The sequence below is a fragment of the Lampetra planeri genome, chromosome 8 (genome assembly GCF_965212315.1).
Source record: "Lampetra planeri chromosome 8, kcLamPlan1.2.h2, whole genome shotgun sequence".
Taxonomy (NCBI): Eukaryota; Metazoa; Chordata; class Hyperoartia; order Petromyzontiformes; family Petromyzontidae; genus Lampetra; species Lampetra planeri.
The window spans coordinates 1,538,909-1,565,605 of record NC_136114.1 but is presented as its reverse complement, the minus strand read 5'-3'; the positions used below and the strand labels follow the sequence as shown (position 1 = coordinate 1,565,605).

The window sequence follows — 26,697 nt, the reverse complement described above, 5'->3', positions numbered from 1 at the left end:
AGTCTTGCGGTTTCTGCAGTGAAATAAACTATTGAGAAATATGGGAAAATCGAAGTGGTGCAAGCTTCTGAAATGTACTGTATGTTTATATTACTGAGTTTACACAGGAAGTTAGATAGAATGTGAAAGCGGCCTTTAAAATAGTTTTGTAGCATTAATATTTGTAATTTTCTGATGTTAATATTTTTGGTTATTGATAAAAAAAATTACGAAGTTTGTACTTTTTGTTTGTCATAAACTCTGTGTGAGCAGGGATCGAGCACAGATCAAGCACGAATGGAGCTCCCATCGAGCTCCGATCAAGCACGGATCGCGCTCCCATCGAGTACGCATCGAGATCCCATCGAGCACCGATCGAGCTCTGATGGAACACGGATAGCACCGAACGAGTTATGACATTTTGAATACATGTGTCTATGTGTTTGAGCATGGATCGAGCATGGATTGATCTGTGATATTTTGATTACCTCTGTCTGTGTTCTGGCATGGAGCAAGCTATCATATTTTGAATACCGGTGTCTATGTGTTCCAGCATGGATCAAGCTGTGGTATTTTGGATACCTGTGTGTATGTGTTCGAGCATGGATCGAGCATGGAAGCAAGCTGTGATATTTTGATTACCTGTGTATATGTGTTCAGGCACAGATAAAGCTGTTGAATGTTTAATAACTGTTGGAATTTACTGTAAATTAGGACGAGAGTCTATCCACTTTATTATGATTTATTTTTATTTATTATTTAATTTTTTCCTTTCTACGTGACTTTACCGAAATAACCAAGAAGAAGTCTACCCACTTTTGGATTACGTTTTCTCCATGCCGTGTTGGTTACTGGGTTTGTTGAACTATACCTCACTATGCTGCTCAATGCAAGGGGTGCCTAAGAATATGAATTTGCTACTGGTTTTCGCCATATTTGGGTATCGAACTCAGGTTATTGATTCATATTGCAGTGCACTAACCACTGCTCATCTCGTATATATGTTTTATAGTTGTGATATTCAGCGATATATGATTAGATCAACAAACACACCCGTTGGTACCATTGTCAGGCATCACAAGAAACCTCACACTCTCAGATAGGTAATGCTCATCCAATCAATTTATTGTACAGAAAACCAATACAATTGTTTTCCAACTTTGAAGATTGTTCAGCACGAGTTTAGACCGTTACATGTTCTTTTTTTTAAGTCGGTAAGCGGCAGCAAAGCATTCAGAATCGTCGGATGCAGCGCACCGACTGCATGGTGGGGCTCATTGCGCCGTACTCGCTGCACTTGCGGTAGTCGCCCTTCTCCAGCAGATACTGGCGCCCGCGGTAGTGCGGCTCCTCGTACCCCACCCAGGCGCCGTCGTGCACCCTCACAGAGCGCACCTCTCTCATGCTGAAGCGGTCGTGCAGGTGTGAGCAGTCTTCGGTCAGCTCCATGGTTTGCCCACCGAAGTCATCATGCTGATACATGGCCATGCGGAAGTTGGAACTGTTTTGCTGAAAGAAGGGAAAAAAACCCCACACACAAACAGGGTTTTAGATTTCATGCGTGGGGTTTCGCAGCCAATATTATGGTTCGTAATGGATTTTGTTTGGGGGGGGGTTAGGCCCCGTAATGACCTTCACCGGACAGTAGCCAGACAAGATATCACGTGCACACTTTTCCTGTGATAATGTTTAACCAACCTGGCGAGTGAAAGGAAACAATAATGCATTGCGCGTGAAAACTGTGGTACACGTGGAAAAATAATTTGATGGGATATATCCTGGTGAACATATCAGTATTGTAAAATCTAACTATTGTTTTAACAATTGGATTTAAAAAAAAGAACTCGAGGGCTCTCAGTTACTTCCAAATCATCTTCGTGTCGTTATTATTGGCAGTGCTTTTTATTTAGAAATGTACTTATTGGAACATTTCACCTAGAAAATCCTTTGAGGTAAAACATTTCATGGCAAAAGTGACACATACATTGCAGGCATATATATGAAAATTAAAATATATAACATATACCGTATTTTATTAAAACACAGTTGCTGAACAGAGGCCCAAAACGACAAGCAGCCAGCAACACACATTCAGATTAAGTGCGACCTGAGATAGAGCCAATGTGGTGCTCAAACCAAACGCATGAACATTAAAACACCGCATAACCCTGTATGTTTGAGTATTTCAAGTTTGTTTAAATGACAATCCAGCAACGCAAATAATGGTCGACAACCATACGAAATATGTACAGTAATACGGGTGTACAAATCGCTTTATGGACTTGCCCCACCATTTCTTGCCACTCGTTAATCTTTCTACGTCCCCTTCTCGTCCTCCACGTTCTCAATCTTTGCTGTACCTCTCTGTTCCTCCATCTTCTTGCACTCAATCCACGCTTTTGCTATTTCTCTCTTCTTGCCCCCCACTCACTGGAACAAACTTCCACATTAAGCGGTCACCTTCGCTCACTCAGTTTCCGCTCACTCTCTCAAAACTCACTAGTTATTCCCTAGCTCACCTCACGACCCCTTAAACCCACCCCCCTCATAACCACCACCGTTATTGAATAACAGCATTACATGGCTACCAATCATTCCCTAATTATTCAATCCATCATTATTCACTGTCATCAATTCGCTTTCACCGAATTCACGAATCACAGATTTGCCCCATTGCTTCATCTCATCTATTTAATTCACCTCATCTACCACCGTTACATTTACGTACGTTGTACCATTTTTAATTCATCGTAAAGCGCCTTAGTTTAGGCGATTTAAAAAATTCCAGTAGGGTGAGATGAGCGTCAGGAAATGTCGGAAGTCTTCACTCGGGAGGTCACATTTTTCTTTCTGCTCCTTCCCCCTCTCCACTCCCTGTGCACTGGCCGCACGTTGGGATACTCACACCACGGATGGCTCTATAAGAGCCGATGTGGTCGTTGTGCGCCATCCAGCGCTGGTACTCGGGGTACTCCCCGGGCTCCATGATGTACATGTTGCCCTTGTGGTCCGGACGCTCGTAGATGACCCAGGCGCCGCCCTCCACGCGGATCGAGTTGCAGCGGCTCAGATTCGACGCCAGGTTCATGCAGTCCTGGCTGGACTCAAAGCGGCGACCCTTGAAGTCCCGCTCCTCGAAGAAGATGATCTGCGATGCGCAGCCGAGTGTGGGGCACACACGCCGGATTTCACGACACGTTAAAGGCTTGTGAAGTTGCTGCTTAGTGAACTTACACGTAGAAGCATAGGTTTATTAAATGTACTATATTATGTTTTATATAGTGCTGTACTGCTATTCAGAGGAAAGGAAGTTTTCAATATTTTGACGAATTGGCTTTCCTCTGAGACAAACTTCCGTTTCTTTTCCGTGACTGTGAAAAAGAAACCACCACTCTGCTATAATGTCTACAAACATGTTCAAATCCAATTACAATTTGATGTTGTTTAGCCAGGTGAAAACCCTTGATGGCAGGATGAGTCTCATTTTCAAGAGTAACCTGGGCCACCGAATTACAAAAACAAAAGCATGAAAAAACAAGTTCAACAATGAAGCAAAAAGAATTAGAGAATGAAAAACTCCAAAATGTTACTCTTCATTTAAATTAAAATATTGTTAGTCTGATTTAGAATTCACCAACAAAAGCCTCTCGCAGTGAATAGAAATACATCTTCAGAAACAGCACTCGTGTGTTTGGTGTGATATTAGATTGTACGCTCACCAATTGCGTTAGTAATAGATATAAACGTCTGCTTAAGTGTCACGTATTTTCTCGGTGTCAGTTGAGAACCTGGGACACCCTTTAAAAAAAAAGTTCCATTTCGAGGGATATCAAGGTAAAAAATATAACACCCAGGATTTAAACCTATATTGGGGATCCGTGTCAGCAATGACACGGATCCCCAATACGTACTCAGTGGGTGCGTACTCAGTGAGCGAGTAGTTAGAGCTACATTGGTGAACGCTCTTAGATATCTGTGTGTGTGTGTGACACGCTGTATATAGGCACAGGCACACATAATGCTTGTTCTTATTAGCAAACCAAATGTATGTACTTTCAAACAACCACTTCTTCATCCAACCTCATATTGACAAACACGATGCTCAGCTGAATTGTGGTGTATTACCAACACACCGATATTTTACCACTTTACCTTTTTCATGGTGAGGTTATGGTTTTCAGCGCAGAGGAGTGCACTTAGTTGAGGCTGCAGAGGCACTATATATAGGGCTGAGCGTTCCCCTTTGATGGCAATCCAATTGTCAACCTCTCACAATATATGCATTGTTATGCTGCGTTCAGCAAACCGTTGCTTATTGAGTGGTGCATCAGCAAGATAAATGTTTACTCTGTACATCTATATCGCTCGTGCAGCGAGCATCCACCGCGTGTTGAATGTTCACTCTCTGTAATTCGTCATTGCAAAGCAAAACATCAGGAGTAAATGCTTGGAGAAATAGTTCTACATTAAATGGTATAATTTGCGTGAAATAGACAAGCCCATACACCAATTGCAATATACCCATTATCTAATTTATATGGAACATATATAAACCGCAAACACGTAAAAAATCAAGTGTAATTGTGAGAAATTATATGTGGCCAGCACCTAGGCTGATTATCTTACTCTGAATGATCTTCATCCGATTATCTTTGGCATCAAATCAGCTACTCGCTTTAGACTGAATCTGTATATGTGTATAATGAACACTGAAATGTACCACATAGATTGTTTAAAACACATATATGGGCTCGTTAATGTAATTTTTTCTTGGCAAATGCTGTGATGTATATTTTGTAAAACAGAAGAAGGCCGTTGAATGTTTATATTCATTTTATTTTCTTGATTTGAAGCTTTCGTGATTGCAGGAATCCCACCTGATGACGGACGCTTGTGTTGCACCCGAAACGTTGTGATTTATTTTATTTTATACCTACGTAACTTTACCGAAAGAACCAAAGAGTATCCTTTGATTTATGGTTATAGTAAGAGACCCGTTAAATAAATACACTAATGTCTGTACTCTTTTTTAAAGGGTTAAATGTCTTGACTTAAAGCTTTCGTAACTGCAGGAATTCAAATTCTTTGGGTCTTTCGTTAAAGTCACGTAGATAGCTTCAAAGAAAATAAATAAAAAACTACGACGTTTCGATTACAATACAAGCAGTCATCATCAGGAAAAGGGGGGTAGGCTTCTAAAGGGAAACTGTTTATTCAGGTTTAAATGGGCGTAGCCCAAGTGTCAACAGCATGGGTGGGGCAGCTAATGTTAATGTTAGGGATTAAAAACGGTGTGCCCCAGCATGTAGGGGGTGCTCGAAGGTGATGCTGCTAGTGGTGATGGTAGTAGTTGGCAGTAATGGTCCCGGTGGTGGGCTTCCACCACACGTCTAAAATGGAAACATTACAGCTAGTTTTGACTTAAACTGGTTGATAACGTCCTTCCAGTGATTGGTAAGTTTGTACCCATCTTCTTGGTTGAAATTGTGTCTATTTCTGTATGTATGGCTTCATGAATAAATCTTTGTTGATAGCCAGTGGGTTTGCAAAGTACATTCCATCGTAGATAAATCAATTTCGTGTGAACCCACCACATTTAAACAATGATCATCCACGGCGAAGGTATTAGTCCAACCGTGTTTAAGATTTGTCTTATGTTCACGAACACGGTCAGAGACATGTCGCTTAGTTTCCCCAATGTAACTACTGCCACATACACAGCTTAGTTTGTAGACGCCGGGGTATTGTATGTCAAGGATCACATCCTTCACAGATGGGATCAGATCACGAATTTTATGTACTGTGTTAAATAGAATCTGGATCTGGTGTTTCCTCATGATTTTGGAAATATTTTGGTGACCCCTGCTAAGTATGGCAAGGTGATGGTTTTGATTGGGTCCTAAGATGGTTCTATCCCAACGGTTGGGGTGATAGCTTTATGGATTGTGTAGTCCATTCTTCTTGAGAAATTGGTGTATGTGTTCCAGTTCCCTGGCTAGGTGATGATGGTCGAAATTACATCGAACTCTATGGTGTAGAGTTTTGATGAGGGAATTCTTCTGAGATGGATGATGGTGGGAGTCAGGTTTTAGGTAGGCATCCGTATGGGTAGATTTCCTGTAGACAGAGTGGCCCATTGAGCCATCTGGTCTCTTTTCGATTAAAACATCCAAGATTGGTAGCTTGCCATAATGTTCCGCCTCCATGGTGAATTTTATGGCTGGGTGTATGGAATTGATGTGGTTGAGGAATTGGTTCATAGCTGGTCGACCATGTGGCCAGATGACGAACGTGTCATCTATGTACCTCTTCTACAAGGACGGACGTAGAGTGGATGCCTGGATGGCGTCTATCTAAAACATTTCTGTGAAAACATTCGCTACAACTGGAGCTAAGGGAGAACCCATTGGGGTACCTTTTTGTTATTTTCTTTGAACCTATCTACGTGACTTTACCGAAAGACCAAAATAATATGGTTAAAATGTCCTTTCATATTTTATATCCCGTTTAGATAACAGCCAAAATCTTGCCCCGTGTCACTTATGACCGTGATGAGGAACATTCCGATGCTATTGTTGTCCTTGCAGCCTCGAGATAGGGCAATGTGATCGGGTAGTCTGCACAGATACAGCTAATTGTGGTATCCCAGGGACAGGAAAGATGGTGATGGCGTGGGGAGGCCTTTATCCAGCATTAGATAGAAAATGGCTTATGTTTATTTTTATTTTGCTGTTGCTGCCATAATTTAACGTCAACTGTGGATTGTGCTGCAGACAAGAGGCATGACACACAACGCTGCTCGCACAATGGACTCATTGAGTCCAATGACTCAAATCCAGGGCGGTCCTGCATTGCTCTTTTACATTAAAACTTTTCATTTTTATTTTTATGTTAGCAGGTAATCCCCACTGAGCTATATAGCTTTTTTTCAGAAGTGACCTGGCTATCACAAATGATAGCTCAACGAAGTGGTTTTCATGTGCAAATGTAAAGCAGCCAAATACTCTAAAAGCGTGTTGATTAAAAATGTTGAGGGGAAAAAAACGGAGAATCCGGAGAAATATTATGTAATAATGATCAGCAATGGCCGAAGAATTCGTTCTGCCGTGTTTCAAATCTGATTTGTGCTCGCGAATTCGGTCCAAAATATGTCGCTTCGTCTCTCTCGATATAGCAGTCACCGCAGGTACAACTCAGTTTGTAAACACCGGGGTACTATAAGTCCGGAATGATTTCCTTTACGGATGGGATCAGATCACGGATTTTGTGTACTGTATTGAACCGGATCTGGATCTTGTGTTTGTTTAGAACGGCAGAACGAATTCTTCAGCTGTTGCTGATCATTGTTACAACGCTGTGAGTGATCATGATATTGTTGTCTCCGACATCAAGGTACTCTGCAAGCCGTCTGGATACCACTAAAGATTTGTCCATGAGGCCATACCGATATACAAACATAGACGTAACTTTAAACGAGAAGATGGATTCAAATTAAGCAATCATTGGAAAGATGTGATTAACCATTTTAAACCTCAACCGCTACTCTCCCCCGCTCTGCGTCCCCACTCCCCCATCCGTGGCTCCGTCATGTAGTATCTCCTTCACCTTCAAGGCTCTACCCCCCCCCCCATCCTGCGCTCGTCCCCCGCTCTGCATCCACCCTCCCCAATCCTTGGCTCCGTCGTGAAGTATCTCCTTCACCTTCCTGGCTCCACCCACACCCCCCCCCCCCCCATCCTGCGCCCGTCCACCTTGGCTCCTCCCCCTCATATTACCCTATATAACAATGTCTCATCACAAATAACTCTCGCTACAGTTATTTTGCTGTGCCTTTTTTACACCGTATGAAGGAAGCTTGTGTTGCCTCTGAAACATCGTGATTTAATTTAGTTGTTTTCATTTATTTAATTTAATTTATTGTTTTACCTACGTGACTTTACCGAAAAAACCAAAGAGTATGAATCCTTGCAGTCACAAAAGCTGCCGTTCTAAACAAACACAAGATCCAGGTCCGGTTCAATACAGTACACAAAATCCGTGATCTGATAACAAAAAGGTACCCCAATGGGTTCTCCCTTAGCTCCGGTTGTAGCCAATGTTTTCACGGAAAATTTTGAGATAGACGCCATCCAGGCATCCACTCTACGTCCGACCTTGTAGAAGAGGTACGGAGATGACACGTTCGTCATCTGGCCACATGGCCGACCAGCTATGAACCAATTCCTCAACCACATCAATTCCATACACCCAGCCATCAAAATCACCATGGAGGTGGAAAATTATGGCAAGCTACCATTCTTGAATGTTTTAACGAAAAGAGACCAAATGGCTCAATGAGCCACTCTGTCTACAGGAAATCAACCCATACAGGTGCCTACCTAAAACCTGACTCCCACAACCATCCATCCCAGAATAATTCCCTCATCAAAACTCTACACCATAGAGCTCGATGTAATTCCGACCATCATCACCTAGCCAGGGAACTAGAACACGTACACCAATTTCTTAAGAAGAATGGACTACACAATCCATAAAGCTATCACCCCAACCGTTGGGATAGAACCATCTGAGGACCCAATCAAAACCATCACCTTGCCATACTTAGCAGGGGTCACCAAAAATATTTCCAAAATTATGAGCAAACACCAGATCCAGGTTCTATTTAACACAGTACATAAAATTCGTGATCTGATCCCATCTGTGAATCATGTGATCCTTGACATGCAATACCCCGGCGTCTACAAACTAAGCTGTGTCTGTGGCAGTAGTTACGTTGGGGAAACTAAGCGACATGTCTCTGACCATGTTCGTGAACATAAGACAGATCTGAAACACGGTAGCACTAATACCTAGGCCGTGGCTATTCATTGTTTTAATGTGGTGGGCTCACACGAAAATGGTTTACCTAAGATGGAAGGTACTTTGCTATCAACAAAGATTCGTTCATGAAGCCATCCATATATACAGACATAGACACAATTTCAACCAAGAAGATGGGTACAAACTTAGCAATCACTGGAAGGACGTTATTAACCAGTTTAAGTCATAACTGGGTCTAATGTTTCCATTTTAGACCTGGCAGCCCTTTAATTGGTGGAAGCCCACCACCGGGACCATCACTGCCCACTACTACCATCACCACTAGCAGTAGCCCTTTATTGGTTGGATCCCATCACCAGTGCGGTCGTGGCCCTCTACGAGTACCATCACCTCTAGCAGCAACCTCCACCGTCAACAGTGTGAGTGTGTAAAGCGAGGTGCAATGATTACTTGGCAACCATTTAATTGGTGGAAACACACCACCAGCGTCGTCGTCACCCTCTACGAGTACCATCACCTCTTACATCTCAATACATCACCTTCGAGCACCCCCTACATGCTGGGGCACACCGTTCTTAATCCCTAACATTAACATTAGCTGCCCCACCAATGCTGCTGACACTTGGGCTACGCCCATTTTAAACCTTTATAAACAGTTTGCCTTTAGAGGCTAACCTCCCTTTTCCTGATGGTGACCGCTTGTGTTGCGATCGAAACGTCGTCGTTTTTTTGTTATTTACTTTGAAGCTATTTACGTGACATTACCGAAAGACCCAAAGAATGTGAATTCCTGCAGTAACGAAAGCTTTAAGTCAAGACATTTAACCCTTTGGCAAAAGAACAGACATTAGTGTATTTATTTAACGGGTCTCGTACTATAACCATATCTCAACTGATACTCTTTGGTTCTTTCGGTAAAGTCACATAGGTATAAAATAAAATAAATCACAACGTTTCGGGCACAACACAGCGTCCATCATCAGGTGGGATTCCTGCAGTCACGAAAGCATCAAATCAAAAACAATTAAATTAATATAAACAATCAACTGTCTTCTTTTGTTTTATAAAATATACATCACAGAAAAAAAAATTACATTAACGGGCCCATATATGTGTTTTAAACACTCTATGTGGTACATTTCAGTGTACATCACACATATACAGATTCAGTCTAAAGCGAGTAGCTGATTCGATGCCAAAGATAATCGGATGAAGATCATTCAGAGTAAGATAATCAACCTAGGTGCTGACCACAAATAATTTCTCACTATTAAACTTGTTTTTTACGTGTTTGCGGTTTATATGATATGTTCCATATGAATTAGATAATGGGTATATTGCAATTGGTGTATGGGCTTGTCTATATCACGCAAATTATACGATTTAATGTAGAACTATTTCTCCAAGCATTTACTCCTCATGTTTAGCTTCGCAATGACTAATTACAGAGAGTGAACATTCAACACGCGCTGGATGCTCGCTGCACGAGCGATATAGACGTACAGATTAAGCATTTATCTTGCTGATGCATCACTCAATAAGCAACGGTTTGCTAAACGCAGCATAACAATGAATGCATTCTGAGAGGTTGACAATTGGATTGCCACCAAAAGGGAACGCTCAGCCCTATATATAGTGCCCCGGCAGCCTCAACTAAGTGCACTCCTCTGCGCTGACAACCATAGCCTCACCATGAAAAAGGTGAAGTGGTAAAGTATCGGTGTGTTGGTAATACACCACAATTCAGCTGAGCATCGTGTTTACGTAAACGGTACACGCCATTGTATTGTCAATATGAGTTTGGATGAAGAGGTGGTTGTTTGAAAGTACATACATTTGGTTTGCTAATAAGAACAAGCAATATGTGTGCCTGCACCTATATACAGCGTGTCACAATCATACACACAGATTTCGCACAGCGTTCACCATTGTAACTACTCACTCACTGAGTACGCACCCAGGATCCGTGGCATTGCTGTTGATTCACACTGTACTGCAAGTATGGCCACATAGGTTCAAATCCTGGGTGTTATATTTTACCTTGAAATCCCTCGAGATGGAACTTTTCTTTGTTAAGGGTGTCCCAGGGTCTCAACTGACACGGAGAAAATACGTGACACATAAGCAGACATTTAAATCTATTACTAAGGCAATTTGTGTGAGTACAATCTAGTATCACACCCAAACACACGGGTGCTGTTTCTGAAAATGTATTTATATTCACTGCGAGAGGCTTTTGTTGGTGAATTCTAAATCAGACTAACAATATTTTAATTTTAATGAAGAGTAACATTTGGGGGTTTTTCATTCTCTAATTCTATTTGCTTCATTGTTGAACTTGTTTTTTCATGCTCTTGTTTTTGTAATTCGGTGGCCCAGGTTACTCTTGAAAATGAGACTCATCTTGGCATCAACGGTTTTCACGTGGCTAAACAAAATCAAATTGTAATTAGATTTGAACATGTTTGTAGACATTATAGCAGAGTGGTGGTTTCTTTTTCACAGTCACGGAAAAGAAACGGAAGATTTTCTCAGACGAAAGCCAATTCGTCAAAATATTGAAAACTTCCTTTCGTCTGAATGGCAGTACAGTACGATATAAAGTACTATATAAACATAATATTTAATACACCTATCATTCTACGTGTAAGTTCACTAAGCAGCAACTTCACAGCCTTTAACGTTTCGTGAAATCCGGTGTGTGTGCCCCACACTCGGCTGCGCATCGCAGATCATCTTCTTCGAGGAGCGGGACTTCAAGGGCCGCCGCTTTGAGTCCAGCCAGGACTGCATGAACCTGGCGTCGAATCTGAGCCGCTGCAACTCGGTCCGCGTGGAGGGCGGCGCCTGGGTCATCTACGAGCGTCCGGACCACAAGGGCAACATGTACATCATGGAGCCCGGGGAGTACCCCGAGTACCAGCGCTGGATGGCACACAACGACCACATCGGTTCTTGCAGAACCATCCGTGGTGTGAGTATCCCAACGTGCGGCCAGTGCACATGGGGTGGGGAGGGGGAAGGAGCTGAAGGAATAGTGTGACCTCCGGAGTGATGACTTCCTACGTTTATCTCATCCTACTGGAATTTTTAAAAGCGCCTAAACTAAGGCGCTTTACGATTAATTAACAACGGTACAACGTACGTGAATGTCACGGTGGTAGGTGAGGTGAATTAAATAGATGAGATGAACCAATGAGGCAAATCTGTGATTCGTGAATTCGGTAAAAGCGAATTGATGACAGTGAATAATGGTGGATTGAATGAATGGGGAATGTGTGGTAGCCATGTAATGCTGCTGTTCAGTAACGGTGGTGGTTATGAGGGGGCCGGGGGGGGGTTAACGGGTTGTGTGGTGAGCTAAAGAACAATAATTGAGTTTTGAGAGAGATAGCAGAAACTGAGTGAGCGAAGGTGACCGCTTAATGTGGAAGTTTGTTCCAGTGAATGGGGGGCAAGAAGAGAAAAATAGCGAAAGCGTGGATTGAGCGCAAGAAGATGGAGGAACAGAGAGCGACAGCAAAGATTGAGAACGTGGAGGGCAAGAAGGGGACTTAGAAAGATAAACGATTGGCAAGATATGGTGGGACAAGACCATGAAGCGATTTGTAGACCTGTATTATTGTACTTATTTCGTATGGAGTCGACTATTATTTGTGTTGCTGCTCATAGATCGATTCTATGTTTTTCACCTTTGGATTGTCATTTAAACGAACTTGAAATACTCAAACATGCAGGGTTATGCGGTATTTTATTGTTCATGCGTTTGGTTTGAGCACCACATTGGCTCTATCTCAGCTCGCAATTAATATGTGTTGTTGTCTGCTTGGCTTTTTCCTCCTGTGTTCAGCAACTATGTTTTTATTGACACCATGGACACCTTTGCAATGATACGTTTCAACCTCAAAGGATTTTCCAAGTGAAATGTTCCAATAAGTAAATTTCTAAATAAAAATCACAGCGAATAATAACGACACGAAGCTGATTTGGAAGTAACTGAGAGCCCTCGAGTTATTTTTTTAATTCAATTGTTAAAAAAAAAGTAAGATTTAACAATGCTGATATATCCACCGGGATATATCCAATGAAATGATTTTGCCACCTGCACCACAGTTTTCACGCGCAATGCATTATTGTTTCATTTCACTCGTCAGGTTGATTAAACATTCTCACAGGAAAAGTGTGCACGTGATATCTTGTCTGGCTACCGTCCGGTGAGGTCATTACGGGGCCTAACCCCCCCAAACAAAATCCATTACGAAGCATAACATTGGCTGCGAAACCCCACGCATGGAATCTAAAACCCTGTTTGTGTGTGCGTTTGTTCCCTTCTTTCAGCAAAACAGTCCCAACTTCCGCATTGCCATGTATCAGCATGATGACTTCGGTGGGCAAACCATGGAGCTGACCGAAGACTGCTCACACCTGCACGACCGCTTCAGCATGAGAGAGGTGCGCTCTGTGAGGGTGCACGACGGCGCCTGGGTGGGGTACGAGGAGCCGCACTACCGCGGGCGCCAGTATCTGCTGGAGAAGGGCGACTACCGCAAGTGCTGCGAGTACGGCGCAATGAGCCCCACCATGCAGTCGGTGCGCTGCATCCGACGATTCTGAATGCTTTGCTGCAGCTCACCGAGGTTAAACAAAACATGTAACGGTCTAAACTCGTGCTGAACAATCTTCAAAGTTGGAAAATAATTGTATTGGTTTTCTGTACAATAAATTGATTGGATGAGCATTACCTCTCTGAGAGTGTGAGGTTTCTTGTGATGCCTGACAATGGTACCAACGGGTGTGTTTGTTGGTCTAATCATATATCGCTGAATATCACAACTATAAAACATATATACGAGATGAGCAGTGGTTAGTGCACTGCAATATGAATCCATAACCTGAGTTCGATACCCAAATATGGCGAAAACCAGTAGCAAATTCATATTCTTAGGCACACTTTGCATTGAGCAGCATGGTGAGGTATAGTTCAACAAACCCAGTAACCAACACGGCATGGAGAAAACTTCATCCAACAGTGGTTAGACTCTCGTCCTAATTCACAGTAAAATCCAACAGTTATTAAACATTTCACAGCTTTATCTGTGCCTGAACACATATACACAGGTAATCAAAATATCACAGCTTGCTTCCATGCTCGATCCATGCTCGAACACATACACACAGGTATCCAAAATACCACAGCTTGATCCATGCTGGAACACATAGACACCGGTAATTAAAATATGATAGCTTGCTCCATGCCAGAACACAGACACAGGTAATCAAAATATCACAGATCAATCCATGCTCGATCCATGCTCAAACACATAGACACATGTATTCAAAATGTCATAACTCGATCGGTGCTATCCGTGTTCCATCAGATCTCGATCGGTGCTCGATGGGATCTCGATCCATACTCGATGGGAGCGCTATCCGTGCTTGATCTGTGCTCTATCCCTGCTCACACAGAGTTCATTACAAACATAAAAAAGTACAAACTTCGTAATATTTTATCAATAATCAAAAATATTAACATCAGAAAATTACGAAACATTAATGCTACAAAACTATTTTAAAGGCCGCTTTCACATTCTATCTAACGTCCTGTGTAAACTCAGTAATATAAACATACAGTACATTTCAGAAGCTTGCACCACTTCGATTTTCCCATATTTCTCAATAGTTTATTTCACTTATTTCAAGACTTTACTTGACCAGTCTTTTTTGCCTGTGCCCTTATTTTGTCTCTTTGATTGGCTGTTTGTTTAGGTTGAAATGTGTCAACACTTGATGTTTCAATAATTCCTCTAACTGAGGTATTTTTGTATTGTCTTCTTTGTTGCTGCCTGCCTTCCAGCTCGATTTTCTGCAATGATGTTAGCGACACATTGCGTGGAAATACTTTGTTTGCGTTTGTTCAGCGATTGGCCTATACAATTTTTCCCACGTTTGATCTCGGGTACAGATGTCCCTGCAGTATATATTGCTCTCTTTCCCAGGTCCTCCTGATGTTCAAAATGTACATATTCTCTACAGGTGTATTAGCCAGGGCAAACTCGATTTCTTTTTTAGGTGACTATTAATCGAATTTTGGGTTTCAACAATAGATATTAATGAATAATTTAAATGTAAAAATCTATAAAGAAAATCTATTTCCTTAACAATTCCCCCTGCAAAATACAAAATAACATTTGCAAATTTATAATAATTTTTTTTTAGATCAGTTGTGTTGTAAATATATTAATTATATTTACATTTAAACCATTACTTAATTTCCTTTGGATCATATTTGTCCTGATCCACGGCTTTGTCCTTAGGGTGCCTGCATTTATCCTTTCGGGACTGTACAAGTCTTATCAAAAAAACATGAGTTGCATCAGTACCATATATATATTTTTTATAAATAAAAAATAAGTATTACTCACCATTTTCATACAGTTCCGACAAACCCCGAACTTAGACAAAAATGCTGATGTAAAAACGTTAATTTAATTGCTTTGCTATTCCACCATTGGAACCTCATTCGCCAGTAAACAATATGATAATTGTTTTTTTACTCTTCTATCTGGCAACAAAACTGACACTTTTTTTTTACAAGGAGTCATGTTTGCATAGACCACAATACCTGCAGCCATAATGCAAACAAAAAACATAACTTTGATCATATATGCACTGTCCTTGAAGTTAATTGGTCTACACCCGAGACAGCTTTCCTTAGAGCCTAGTCTCACATGGATTGGAACAGATGACGCTAAAAGGCGCACAACTCAAAAACAATGCACCATCAGAGTATGAGAGCTCGCGGTAAGCATTTACACCATTGGAACCTCATTTACCAGTAAAAATATATGATAATTGGTTTTTTACCCTTCTATCTGGCAACAAAACTGACACCTTTTTTTTTACAAGGATTCATGTTTGCATAGACCACCAATACCTGCATTATGGCAATACCTGCATTATGGCTGCTGTTTCCATGTTTGTACACGGTGAACCGTGCACCGTTGTAGATGCCGAGGTCAACAACAACAGAATAAATGTGATGGGTTCATATTTTATATATGTATGCTGTTTAACATGTCCACAAAGCAGATGTCTAACTCGCGTTGCTCTCCCAATTTCACACAGCGTACAATGAACATTTTTGAATATGCAACCTGATGTGTGATGTTCATATGAATGAAGTGAACGTTATTTTAATGACGCTATTTGATCTTCTGCGCCAGGGTGATGAAGCATGAAACACTCAATTAGTTACAAACTATATTTTGGTTTCACAACCAGGCGCGGTTCGTCCACTAGAGGCGTTGGGGCTCCGTCCCACCAATCAGCTGGAGATGATAAATATTTTTTCTAATAAAATAATTTTCTATACATTGTTTTGTTGTGTTTAAAAAAATTAAAATATAACATGAATGGACAAATGAAGATACCATTTTAAGTTGTTCATATTAGAAACCGATGCAACACCACAGTCTGATTTGTACCTCGGGGAGGTCTCGGGGTAGCTCTGAAGGTGTCCGAGTGAGAGATGTGTAGTGCCACAGCAACGGAGCAACTCCGCCGGTGCCGCCATCCCCTCGCACTTCTCCACACGAATGCAAGCACACACCCACTAAGCCCACACACGCACCCACGTAGTGTTTCGTGGGGGACGGGGGGTTTTACCTGGTACCATGGGTTTTTACCCGAGGGGCCCCTAGCGGGGATGTCCCAAGGTTTCCCATTGCCAGGAGATTGGCCGACCCCCCCCCCAGGCCAAATTGCATTGCGGCCCCCGTGAATTGGCTTAAAATGTATGGGCGTGACGAAGCTCACAGGGCTAACCGCAATGAGACACTCGCAGCATAGGGAGATAGGGCCTCGAGGGCAAACACTGTGCGAGCAGCGCATAAGAGGAGGTGGGAGGAAATTTCCTGGACCCACTGCAGGTGTATTCCGCGGGACGGCCACCCAGATCAAACCGGTTGAGTCCGGGGTGGGGAGGATGGGTGCGTAGACAATGGATCGAGGCGTAATGGGAAGCAACGCTACAGGTAGGGGCGGGGCATCGGTTTAAAATCGAAAGGTAGGCACCCGATTGGCCGCGAAGGATAACACCACGTGACCCTGATCTTTGGATTCCGAGGGCATAAAAGGAAGGAGCAGATAAACGATGGGTAGTTCTCCTCCAGCTGTTCAGCTGCCCGGTTCGACTTCCAGCCGCTCGCAGCGTCCGAGAGACGCTAGCGAGTGCTGCTACGACTCGACCCCAGGCAGAGACCTCTCGGATCCCCGTCCCTCCGACTCTCACCGCGTCTGTGCGACACCGGGAGTGCGTCTGCGAGGTGAGAAGTAGAGTGGGGGTACACCCAGGGATTGAATAGGGATAGGCTAGGCGCTGCTCATACAATATTTACTCCGGGCCACACAGGGTTTTCTATAGACGCGCCATTAATAAACTTCCGTTCAGAAGATCAGTGTAGTGTGATATCTGTGTGTGTGGGTGAACTTGAGCGTGGTGTCTGTGATTTTTTGAGTGGAGCGACTGCGTGCGGGTGGGGTGCGTGAGAGAGCGAGTGCGGGGCTGCAGGGTGTCAGCTCGGGTTGGGTGTGTGAGGTGGGCATAGATTACCATCTATACAACCGTCATCGTTACCGCGTGCTTGCACTCGCGTGCGTGTTTACACAGTGTGTTTTACGTGGCGCGTTTACACAGTAGAAATAGCCTCAACGGCGAGACGTGTACCCAGGGTCCTGCCGCAGGTCATCTCCTTCTTTTCGTGTAGCATCAGTAGTGGTACACGCGGATTAAGGCTGATCCACTGGAGGGTAGGGGTGCATATTCACATGGCTATTTTTAGCGCTAGCCGTGGTGGGCAACGTGTGCATGCACGGGCACGCGCGTGCACGCAGCCACCTCCGCATTAGTGGTGGTGTATGTGGGAGTGTGTGGGATAACTCCCGGGCGGTGGTGAGCCAGCAAGCGAGCCATGTCCCTCAGAGAGGGCGCTGGTGCGGGGGGGGCGATCACGCGATCGGTGGTGGCCCGGCGAGAAGTGGCCGAGGAGGAGGGGGAAGTGGAGGGGGTGGACGCCGCGCCCCGCCCGCTCACGGGGAGCGGGAAGGTGGGCGTCAGCCCCAACAGATGTCCCTACATTCAATGCGATGAGATTCGCATTTTAGCCACCCCGTTGGAGACCCATTTAGGGCGGTGAAAAAGTCACCCATGGGTGTAATGACGATGCCACAACGCTAGGTTCCACTGCGCAAATATAGCAGGTCACGGCCGACACGTAGGTGAGTGTACGACGGTATGTGGTGGTTATTGTACAGTAGGCGGTGTCTTGTTTGCATTGGCTAATTAATCCTTATGGCAGTACGCCGGTGTAGCAAATAATACAAAATGGCCGAGGCAATTAAATATTTTATTTCTGGGATACTATTTTTTCCAGGGGTGTACTCCGTGACTAGGGTAGCAATCAATCCGACATCAGTGCTATTCCACGATGTCAATACGCAGCGAGGACGATTGCATTGAACCCCTGAATGCTCGTATGCATCATAGTGCATCGGCCACAGCTCGTCGAGATTAGCCGACCATCAACAGACGAAAGGTTCAATTTGTAGAGTCGTGTCAGCTGATCTTTAATTGTTCTTTAGGCTTTTGGAAGTGTCAAAGGGGTTGTGTAGTGTGGACTTGAGGGTCATGAGGACAGCATTTGAGTGCTTTGTTGTATTGTTTAGGATTGTTTATAAATTCTAGATTGGAAGCTTTCGTGACTGCAAGGAATCATATTCTTAGGTTGTTTTGGTAAAGTCACGTAGGTAAAACATCAAAATTAATGAAAATAAAATAAAATGTTTTTAGTTTATTTTATTTTCATTAATTTTGTTTATAAATGCCTACCGTTGGTAGATAAGACAGTTATATCACTTTTAAGGGAAGGCCAATAACATGACGGTGATTTTCTTAAGGCAAATCACACAGAGAAAACCACGCATCCAATTCCCTTCATCAAATCAATAAGGAACTCGATTATATAGGCCCAGTTTGTCGTGTAGCTAACGGACCCAGTTTCCTAATCACAGAGCTTCCAATAACGAACGGGGAACACTACACATACATGTCAACCCCTACGGTTTAGCCGTATTTTTGTACAGAGAAATGTTGTTTTCAGGTCCATACGGGGTACAGCCGTTTCAATACGGGCGAAAAAAATGTCCATTCGTTTGCGTTCCTCCCTTGTGATGGGACTTTGTAGGATGAACGTTGATATTTATAAAGGCAAGGGGTGACCAATAAGGTATCAATTAGTCTGCAATAAGGTAGGCACTGATAAGAGTTTGACAGGTATGCAAGAGGGTAAACTGCACTTTTGCAAACCGCTGCTCATGACTTGGGTCTCTTAGTGCAGTAACTAAGCATTCAATACCTTTTTTAAGTCGGTTAATAATGCTGATTTGAATCATTTGTAAGGCAAACAAAATGACTCAGATTAGTTGTCCCCTGCTGTTTCTCTGCGGCTTTATAACTGTGGGGGCCGACGCCTGCCTCCCCACCCGCTCCACTCCCCCTCCTCGTCGGCCGCCTTTCGCCGTGCCCCCGCTGATCGGGTGATCCCCCCCCCGCGCCAGCTCCCTCTCTGAGGGACATTGCTAATTGGCTGGCTCACCACCGCCCAGGGTTATCTCCCACACACCCACGTACCCCACCACAAAAACGAACACGGTGGCATGCACGCACAGCGCGTATTTTACACAAAGGCGCTAATCAAAAGAAACAGCGGCAGTATGAATATGCGCGCCGCTCCGGGTGGTTAAGACCTAATCTGCTAGCACGCAAAGGCTAATGCAAAAGGGCTGTATGAATACACGCGCACGCCTCGCCGTTAATGCTATTGCCGCTGTGTAAACACGCTGTCCGCAGCGAGCGGGTTTATCGCACCCCGCCCCCGTACTATTGACTCACGTGGCACACTGCAGGCGCGCGTTTTGCACAAACGCGCGCGTAAGCACGCGCGAGCGTCAGCGGCCGTATATGTTTTAACACACGCGCGCCTCACACACGCGCTCAAATTGCCAACACGGCGCCAACACTGCAGCCCCCTGCTCACTGTCTCGTGCACACCGTCTCCCCAAGCAGTCGTTCCACACACAAATTGCAGACACCATGCCGAGGTTCTACCAATACACACATAAATCACACTGCACCGATACTCTGAACTAAAGTTTATTAACGGTGCAAATACACACTACCTGGAGGTGGAATATTTTGCGAGGAGAGCCTAGCCTAACGCTGCCTATGAACCCAGTCACACAAACGTCCTACTACATCCCTCGAAGCTGGACTCGCGGCGTCCCACGGACGCTGAGAGAGTCGGAGGGAGGAGGTGAGGGAAGACTTGACCTATCACTGTCTCGCAGCAGCACTCGCTGGCATCACACGGATGCTGTGAGCGGCTCGAAGAGACTGGACGGCAGGGACAGGGTCTTGACCGCCTGGTGGTTGAAGCCAAGGGAGCAAAATCGTCCCCGGCTCCTCTTTATATGCTCTAACGTCTTACCATGCAGCCAATCGGGCGCTTACCTGTGCTGCCGCTCCTTTTTATTTCTTCTCCCATGAGGGAGTGCTGCTGCTCTGCTCACCAATTCTTCTCCCATGCCCAGTAGTTCTTGTCTATGGGTCTGTTCTTTTTGCCTAATATTCCACCCTCAACCTCTCACAATGTCATGAATAACGTATTGCGGTTGGCCCACTGAACCTTTTCCTTCTGCGCCCATTCAATTTAAAGCCAATTTAGGGACACCGCAATGTAACCTGTCCTGTGAGGGTATGCCAATCTCCTGGCACTGGGAATCCATGGGACTCTCCCTCTAGGGGCCCTTAGGATTAAAATCCGATGTGCCAGGCAATCTCCCACCAGGACACTACGTGAGTGTGCTGCGTGAGGGTTAGTGCAGGGGCCGGGACGAAATCGCGTGGTCATGGCACCACATAGCCCCTTTAGGTGCTTGTCCCCATCCCGGGCTGACTGGAGCACCTCGCCTGGATCGCTCCAACCAAGTAGCGCCGGGGAGTCAGTGGTACTCGCCCGGCCCGTGTTGGCGGTTTTGTGGGTGGTGATTGAGCTGTCCGAGGCTCCTGCGGCGATCTCCGTGTCCATTCCAGAGGCAGCTCCCGTCTTCCGGCATCCACTGGCTGGGGAACAAACTCAGAGACGTAGGGATATAAGTGCCGCCGCGCCCGTCGCCTCGTTGCCGGGTTTGGGGTCCGCTGGGAACTGGGGCCCAGCGGGGCCCATGTACGGAGGTGTGCCATCGGGTATGGGGGGCATAGGGGGCATGGGGGGCATAGGGGGCATGGGGGGTGCGGGGGCTCCGAGGTTTTGGGGTACCTGAAGAGCGGGTGCCTCACCCGCTGGGGCCGCCCTCCACGGTTTTAGTCAGCGGACATTGACCACAGTCTCTCGGCCCCTCTCCCCGCCCTGGATCAGTACCATCCAAGAGGAGATCTGCCGCACCACGGTCTAGGGTCCGTGCCAGTAGGTGGTCAGCTTCCCACCTGTCTGGCCCCTACGCGTGGGGTATGCAGCCATACCTTAGAGCCCACTGAGTCGAAGGGGGCTCCACATGGGGGCGGCGCCCCGCTCTTGCCGCTGATGTGCGGCCTCCCCCTATTGGTAGGCCTAGCCACGGGCCCCCCGCAGGGTCCCCATTAAGTGCTCCACGGGCTGGCTCTCTTCCTCCAGTTTGCCGGGTGGTGTTATGACATGGTTCGGTCCTTCTGGATTATGAATTCCTCGTTTGGGGATCCATATGTTGAAGCAACTAATGCTCCACAAATGCCCGGGCGACCACAAGGGCCGTCTTATCGGGGATGGCCACTGCCACTGGATAGCACGTGAAATATTCTACCGCTACGAGAATATATCGGTTGCCTTGGTGGGATCGCGGGAATGGCCCCTGTAGGTCGACTCCAACTAGCTGGTTCGCCTGGCTGATGCGGAACGGCATCAGGGGCACCTGATACCATGCCAGTTTCTGTCCACACTGTTGACAAGTGCGGCAGCCCTGTACCCAGGCGGCCACGTCTTGCCTCAGTTTGGGCCAGAGATACTGGTGACGCAGGGTCTCCTGAGTGCGCTGTTCCCCCTCATGGCCCCCTAGCGGGTGGTCGTGCACCAGCCGTAGCAGCTGGGGCCGCACAGTGAGTTAAACGAAGTTAACAAAACCGTTGTTTAAAAATAACTTTTTTAAAGGAGTTTATTTTCTAATATTCCACCCTCAGTCTCTCCCAATGTCGTGAATAACTTATTGCTGTTGGCCCAGTGAACTTTTTCCTTCTGCGCCCATATAATTTTAATCCAATTTAGGGGCACCGCAATGTAACCTGTCCTGTGAGGGTCGGCCAATCTCCTGGCACTGGGAAACCGTGGGACTCTCCCCCTAGGGGCCCTTCACATTAAAACCCAATGTGCCAGGCAATCCCCCGCCAGAACACTACGTGGGTGCGCTGCGTGCGGGTGTGTGTTTAGTTAAGGGGCCGGGAGGGAATCGCGGTGCTTGCGGAGTTGCTCCGTGGTCGTGGCTCCACGTAAATATTGTCTTTGCAAGTGTAATAAAAGACTTGACCACGATATCTGGCTCAGTGTCCTTTATTCGGTCCGTACTGCGTCCCCACACGGCTGTCTCTCTTATTCTCTCTGTGCTGGTTCCGATGTCACTCCAGTCCACATCAGCAGCCCCGCTGCTGTTCTTGTCGCTCTTGCAGCCCCACAGCAGCTCCGCTGCTGTACTCTCACACAGCTCCCTTGGCTGTTCCTGCTGCAGCTCTCACGGCCTCGTGCTGTCTCGCCTTCTCGTCGCTCCTGCGACTCCTGGCAGCCACTCGGCTGCTCCTCACACACAACCTTACTGCCTATCTCTATCTGCAGCTTTACACCTCCCAGTAGCTCCCTACTGTTCCCAGGGTTGGCTCCCGCTTCTGACGGTGCCCCCTCGGCTCGTACGCCCGCGTGGCCCCACACCTTTCCATTCACACCCCGACTGCCTTCTCCTTCCGGTTTTCCCGCTTAAGGACCCCCTACCTTTCACCCACGTCACCTGGCTCCGCCTCCTCGTGACGTCACATCCGGAAGGTCGCTTTCGCCCGCATTACACCACCCTCCCCCATAGAAAAAACCCAGCCGACCTCGGCTGAACAACACCAAAGCGTAATGCGGTGAACCGACCTTCCCCCTTAAAGGACACTAAGCATGCAATATAACAACAAGAACAACACACAAGTAACATCGACGAACGTACGAAAGCATGCGATAAATACGACGGCAAGAACAAGAACAATAACAACATACAATCAACGAAACGTAAGCGATTTGGAACGAGTGCGGGTCGCCGGCCCGTCCCGGACGGTCGGCGGCCCACTTGTAGAACGGGGACGCGATGGAACACGAGAAATGACAGGGGGTAATTCCCCTGCTGCGATTGGAAATCCACCGACATCTCGTGTCCCTGACGAATCAGTCTTGGTCATATTCGGCGAATGCGCCTGCAGCGGGGTCGGAAGGGTCGCCGGACTTGAAGGTCCCGCAGCCTTGGCAGGCGCCCTCCGAGCGGGCCCACTCCTCCCCCGCGGTGTCACGGTCGGCCTGTCTGGAACAGGTACGACAGGCGCTCTAGCAAGATCAATGGACGCAGGCGGGGAAGAGTCAGAGTCAGCAGCAACAGACCCCGGCAAGGCAACATTGGGAGATGACGCATCACGTAGGGGAGCAACATATGGTTTCAACCGCGACGTATGAACAAACCAACGGCGAGAACCAAACTGAATACGCGCCGACTGTGGATTGGGAACCTCAATGAGGCGCACAGGACCATGCCAAGGTTTGTGCAATTTAGGAGAGGTCCCCGGCCGCACCTGCGGGCAATGGAGCCAGGCCAGGTCTCCCACCTTCCAGGGGCACTCCCCCTCAGACCGCCGAGCATACCGCTCGTTCCGGGCCTGGGCTTTGGCCGTAGCCACGCGGGCGTTTTCCCGCGCCTCCGTAACCCGGCGAACCGTGTCCTGAATGTATTCAGGGAGTGGTTTACGAGGTCCCTTCACCCCAGTACCCAATTGCACATCCACCGGAGGCACGTTTTCCCGACCATACATAAGGTAAAACGGCGAATACCCTGTAGCCGCATGGGGCGTCATCCTGTACGCCGAAAGCACTCCGGGGATGTGCAGATCCCAATCCGATTGCTGCTCACTCACAGTATGGCAAAGCATGGCAGACAATGTCCTGTTCAGCCGCTCAACCATACCATCCGTCTGCGGATGGTATGGAGATGTCCGTATCTTCTTAGTCCCAAGGCCTGCGCACACTTCAGCCAACAATTTAGAAGAGAAATTTCGGCCCTGGTCCGTGAGGAGTCTCTCCGGCGCCCCCTTGTCCATAATGTACCCAAACAAAAAGGCGTCGGTGATGGCCGCGGCCGACTGATCGGGCAACGGCCAGGCCATCGGCCAACGGGAGAGATACTCGACCCCTACCAGCAAATATTTATTTCCCCTCGCCGATGGTGGGAAGGGTCCCAATATGTCCAGTGCCACCAATTCATTGACTCGAGACACCTGAATCGACTGGAGAGGCGGCACGTAAGGATGTTTAGGCGGCTTACGCCGGGCGCATTCAGGGCACGCGCGCACGTGCCCTACGACATCTGTCGCCATGCCGTGCCAAAAATAATGACGTTGTAACGTCAACAAGGTCTTCTGCACCCCTAAATGCAATAGTGTGTCACAATGGAGAGTTCTAATCAACTCAAATCGCAAGGACGTTGGTACCACCACACGCCAGCTTTCCTGGAACCTTTCTTGCCACATAAGCAGACCATCTCGGAGAGCGGTTCGCGGTCCCACAGCCGAACTCGGACTCCCCTTGTCCCTCATAGACCGCTTCCGCATGGACAACAACGACTCGTCCATCATCTGTTCCCGAATCCAGACAGACCGCGGCAGATTCAAAACCCCATCAGTCGGTCCCGGTTCCATCGGAGTATCCGACTTCCCGACGGCCAACGTGAGCGGCTGAGAGGGGTTGAGAATCGGCGAACACCTATGCGTCCCCGACGCACATTTACAAGGGGCGCGCCCTGGTAATCTGGAAAGTGCGTCAGCGTTCGCATGGCGCACTCCCTTCCGATGTTGAATTTGGAAGGAAAACTCCTGCAGCGTGTCCAACCAACGTGCCCACTGTCCCGATGGCTGGTCCATTTTAAGTGCATATTGCAAGGCCGCATGATCCGTACGCACAATAAAAGAACGACCGTAAAGGTACGGTCGAAATTGCCGCAGGAAAAAAACAACCGCCAAAAGTTCTCTACGAGTGACACAGTAGCGTGTTTCCGCAGGCGACAAGACTCGGCTACCATACGCCACGACGCGCTCTACGCCCCCTTTAGACTGTGATAATACCGCCCCAATACCTGTGTCACTCGCGTCCGTATCTAGAATGAAAGGGCGATCAAAATCGGGATAATCCAATGTCGGGGCCGTAGCCAATAGATCGCGCAGACTCCGAAAGGCCGCCTCTTCCGGCTCTCCCCAAACAAATTTCCGTCCTTTACCCGTAAGGAGATGCAAGGGCCTCGCAATCGTCGCAAACCCCGGCACAAATCTTCGGTAATACGAGGCAAATCCCAAAAACCGTCGAACATCCCCCACAGAGGCCGGAGTCGGCCAATCCCGGACACACGCCGTCTTTTCCGGATCCGTGGACACCCCCTCGGCACTCACAATGTGCCCCAAATAACGGACGGACCGTTGCAGTAGGTGGCATTTCTTTGGTTTGAATTTCAAATTGGCAGAGCGCATCCTCGTGAACACTGTCTCCAGCCGCGTTAAATGTTCCTCAAATGTGCGGCTGAACACAATAATATCGTCCAAATATATAAGACACGTCTCCCACTGCAACCCCGTCAAAACGAGCTCCATCAATCTTTGAAACGTAGCAGGGGCCGCATTCAATCCCATCGGGAGGCAGTTGAATTGAAATAACCCCTGCGGCGTACGGAATGCGGTTTTCTCCCGTGAGGACTCGTCAAGGGGAAGCTGCCAAAATCCCGAAGAGAGGTCCAGTGTGGAAAAGAACTTAGCCCCCGACAATGCGTCAAGGGAGTCGTCCATACGCGGCAGGGGGTACGCATCTGCCACCGATATCTTATTCAATTTCCGGAAATCGACACAAAATCTCAAGTTGCCATCCTTTTTCTTAACCAAGACCACAGGAGCGCCCCATGGGCTGTTAGATGGCGATATAATGTCCGCAGCCAACATGTCTTCCACCGCCCCCCGAACGTGTTCTCGCTCCGCTGGACTCATCCGATGCGAATTTAACCGAATAGGGGCAGCGTCGCCCGTCTCAATGTGATGGGAAAGCAAGGATGTGCGTCCCAAATCCAAATCGTCGGAGCTGAATACATCCGAATACGTCAGCAACAATTTACGCAGCGCATCACGTTGCCCCACGGACAGGGAAGAATTTTCGTCACATAAGGTAGCGATCCAACGATTGTCCGAACTCCTTGGCTCGGAAACACCAGCGACCACTCCTCGGCGATGCGGACAATCGTGCGTCGCAAACGTCGTAGTGGCATGTGCCACAACCGTACCGGCCGGAACACGGATGTTTTCCACCCCCGCATTAAGCACCTGTAAAACCGGTAATTGATCCGGCCGGACGATGGTCTGTGCCCCAACTAACGCCAATCCCGTTGTTATTGTGGCGGATGGTGACAACAAGACCCCTAATGCTCCTAGCCGATCGGGCAGGGGCTTCCGATACCGCAAGGGTATAAGCATCTGTGAACCAGGTGGGATGTCCACAGATGCGACGGACAGCGCCTGCACCTGTACGGCCGAAGCAGGTCGCCCCC

At 46.8% G+C, this 26,697-nt stretch overlaps 2 protein-coding genes across 2 annotated transcripts in view; one reads left to right on the top strand and one right to left on the bottom strand.

Moving 5' to 3' along the window:
* Positions 1–1,118: 1,118 nt before the first annotated feature.
* On the bottom strand, positions 1,119–8,168 carry LOC144720441 (gamma-crystallin S-like). Its single transcript, XM_078597243.1, has 3 exons — positions 8,133–8,168; positions 2,885–3,208; positions 1,119–1,488 (listed from the first exon to the last, which is right to left on the bottom strand). Exons 1-3 carry the CDS (start codon positions 8,166–8,168, stop codon positions 1,213–1,215), a joined length of 636 nt encoding a protein of 211 aa, XP_078453369.1. The 3' UTR covers positions 1,119–1,212.
* Positions 8,169–10,491: 2,323 nt separating this feature from the next.
* LOC144720440 (uncharacterized) overlaps positions 10,492–26,697 on the top strand; it is a 29,043-nt gene continuing 12,837 nt past the window's right edge. The window contains exons 1-4 of the mRNA XM_078597242.1: positions 10,492–10,500; positions 11,531–11,731; positions 13,138–13,389; positions 16,932–17,123. Of these exons, the coding sequence (XP_078453368.1) occupies positions 10,492–10,500; positions 11,531–11,731; positions 13,138–13,389; positions 16,932–17,123 (654 nt within the window). The remainder of the gene's footprint in view (positions 10,501–11,530; positions 11,732–13,137; positions 13,390–16,931; positions 17,124–26,697) is intronic.

Coding starts and splice junctions, on each gene's coding strand:
- LOC144720441 (XM_078597243.1), bottom strand. CDS start 8,168: ATGACGAACGTGTCATCTCCGTACCTCTTCTACAAG. Junction 3,209..8,132: donor CTCCGTACCTCTTCTACAAG/GTCGGACGTAGA, acceptor TCTACGTGTAAG/TTCACTAAGCAGCAACTTCA. Junction 1,489..2,884: donor CTTATAGAGCCATCCGTGGT/GTGAGTATCCCA, acceptor CCCTTCTTTCAG/CAAAACAGTTCCAACTTCCG.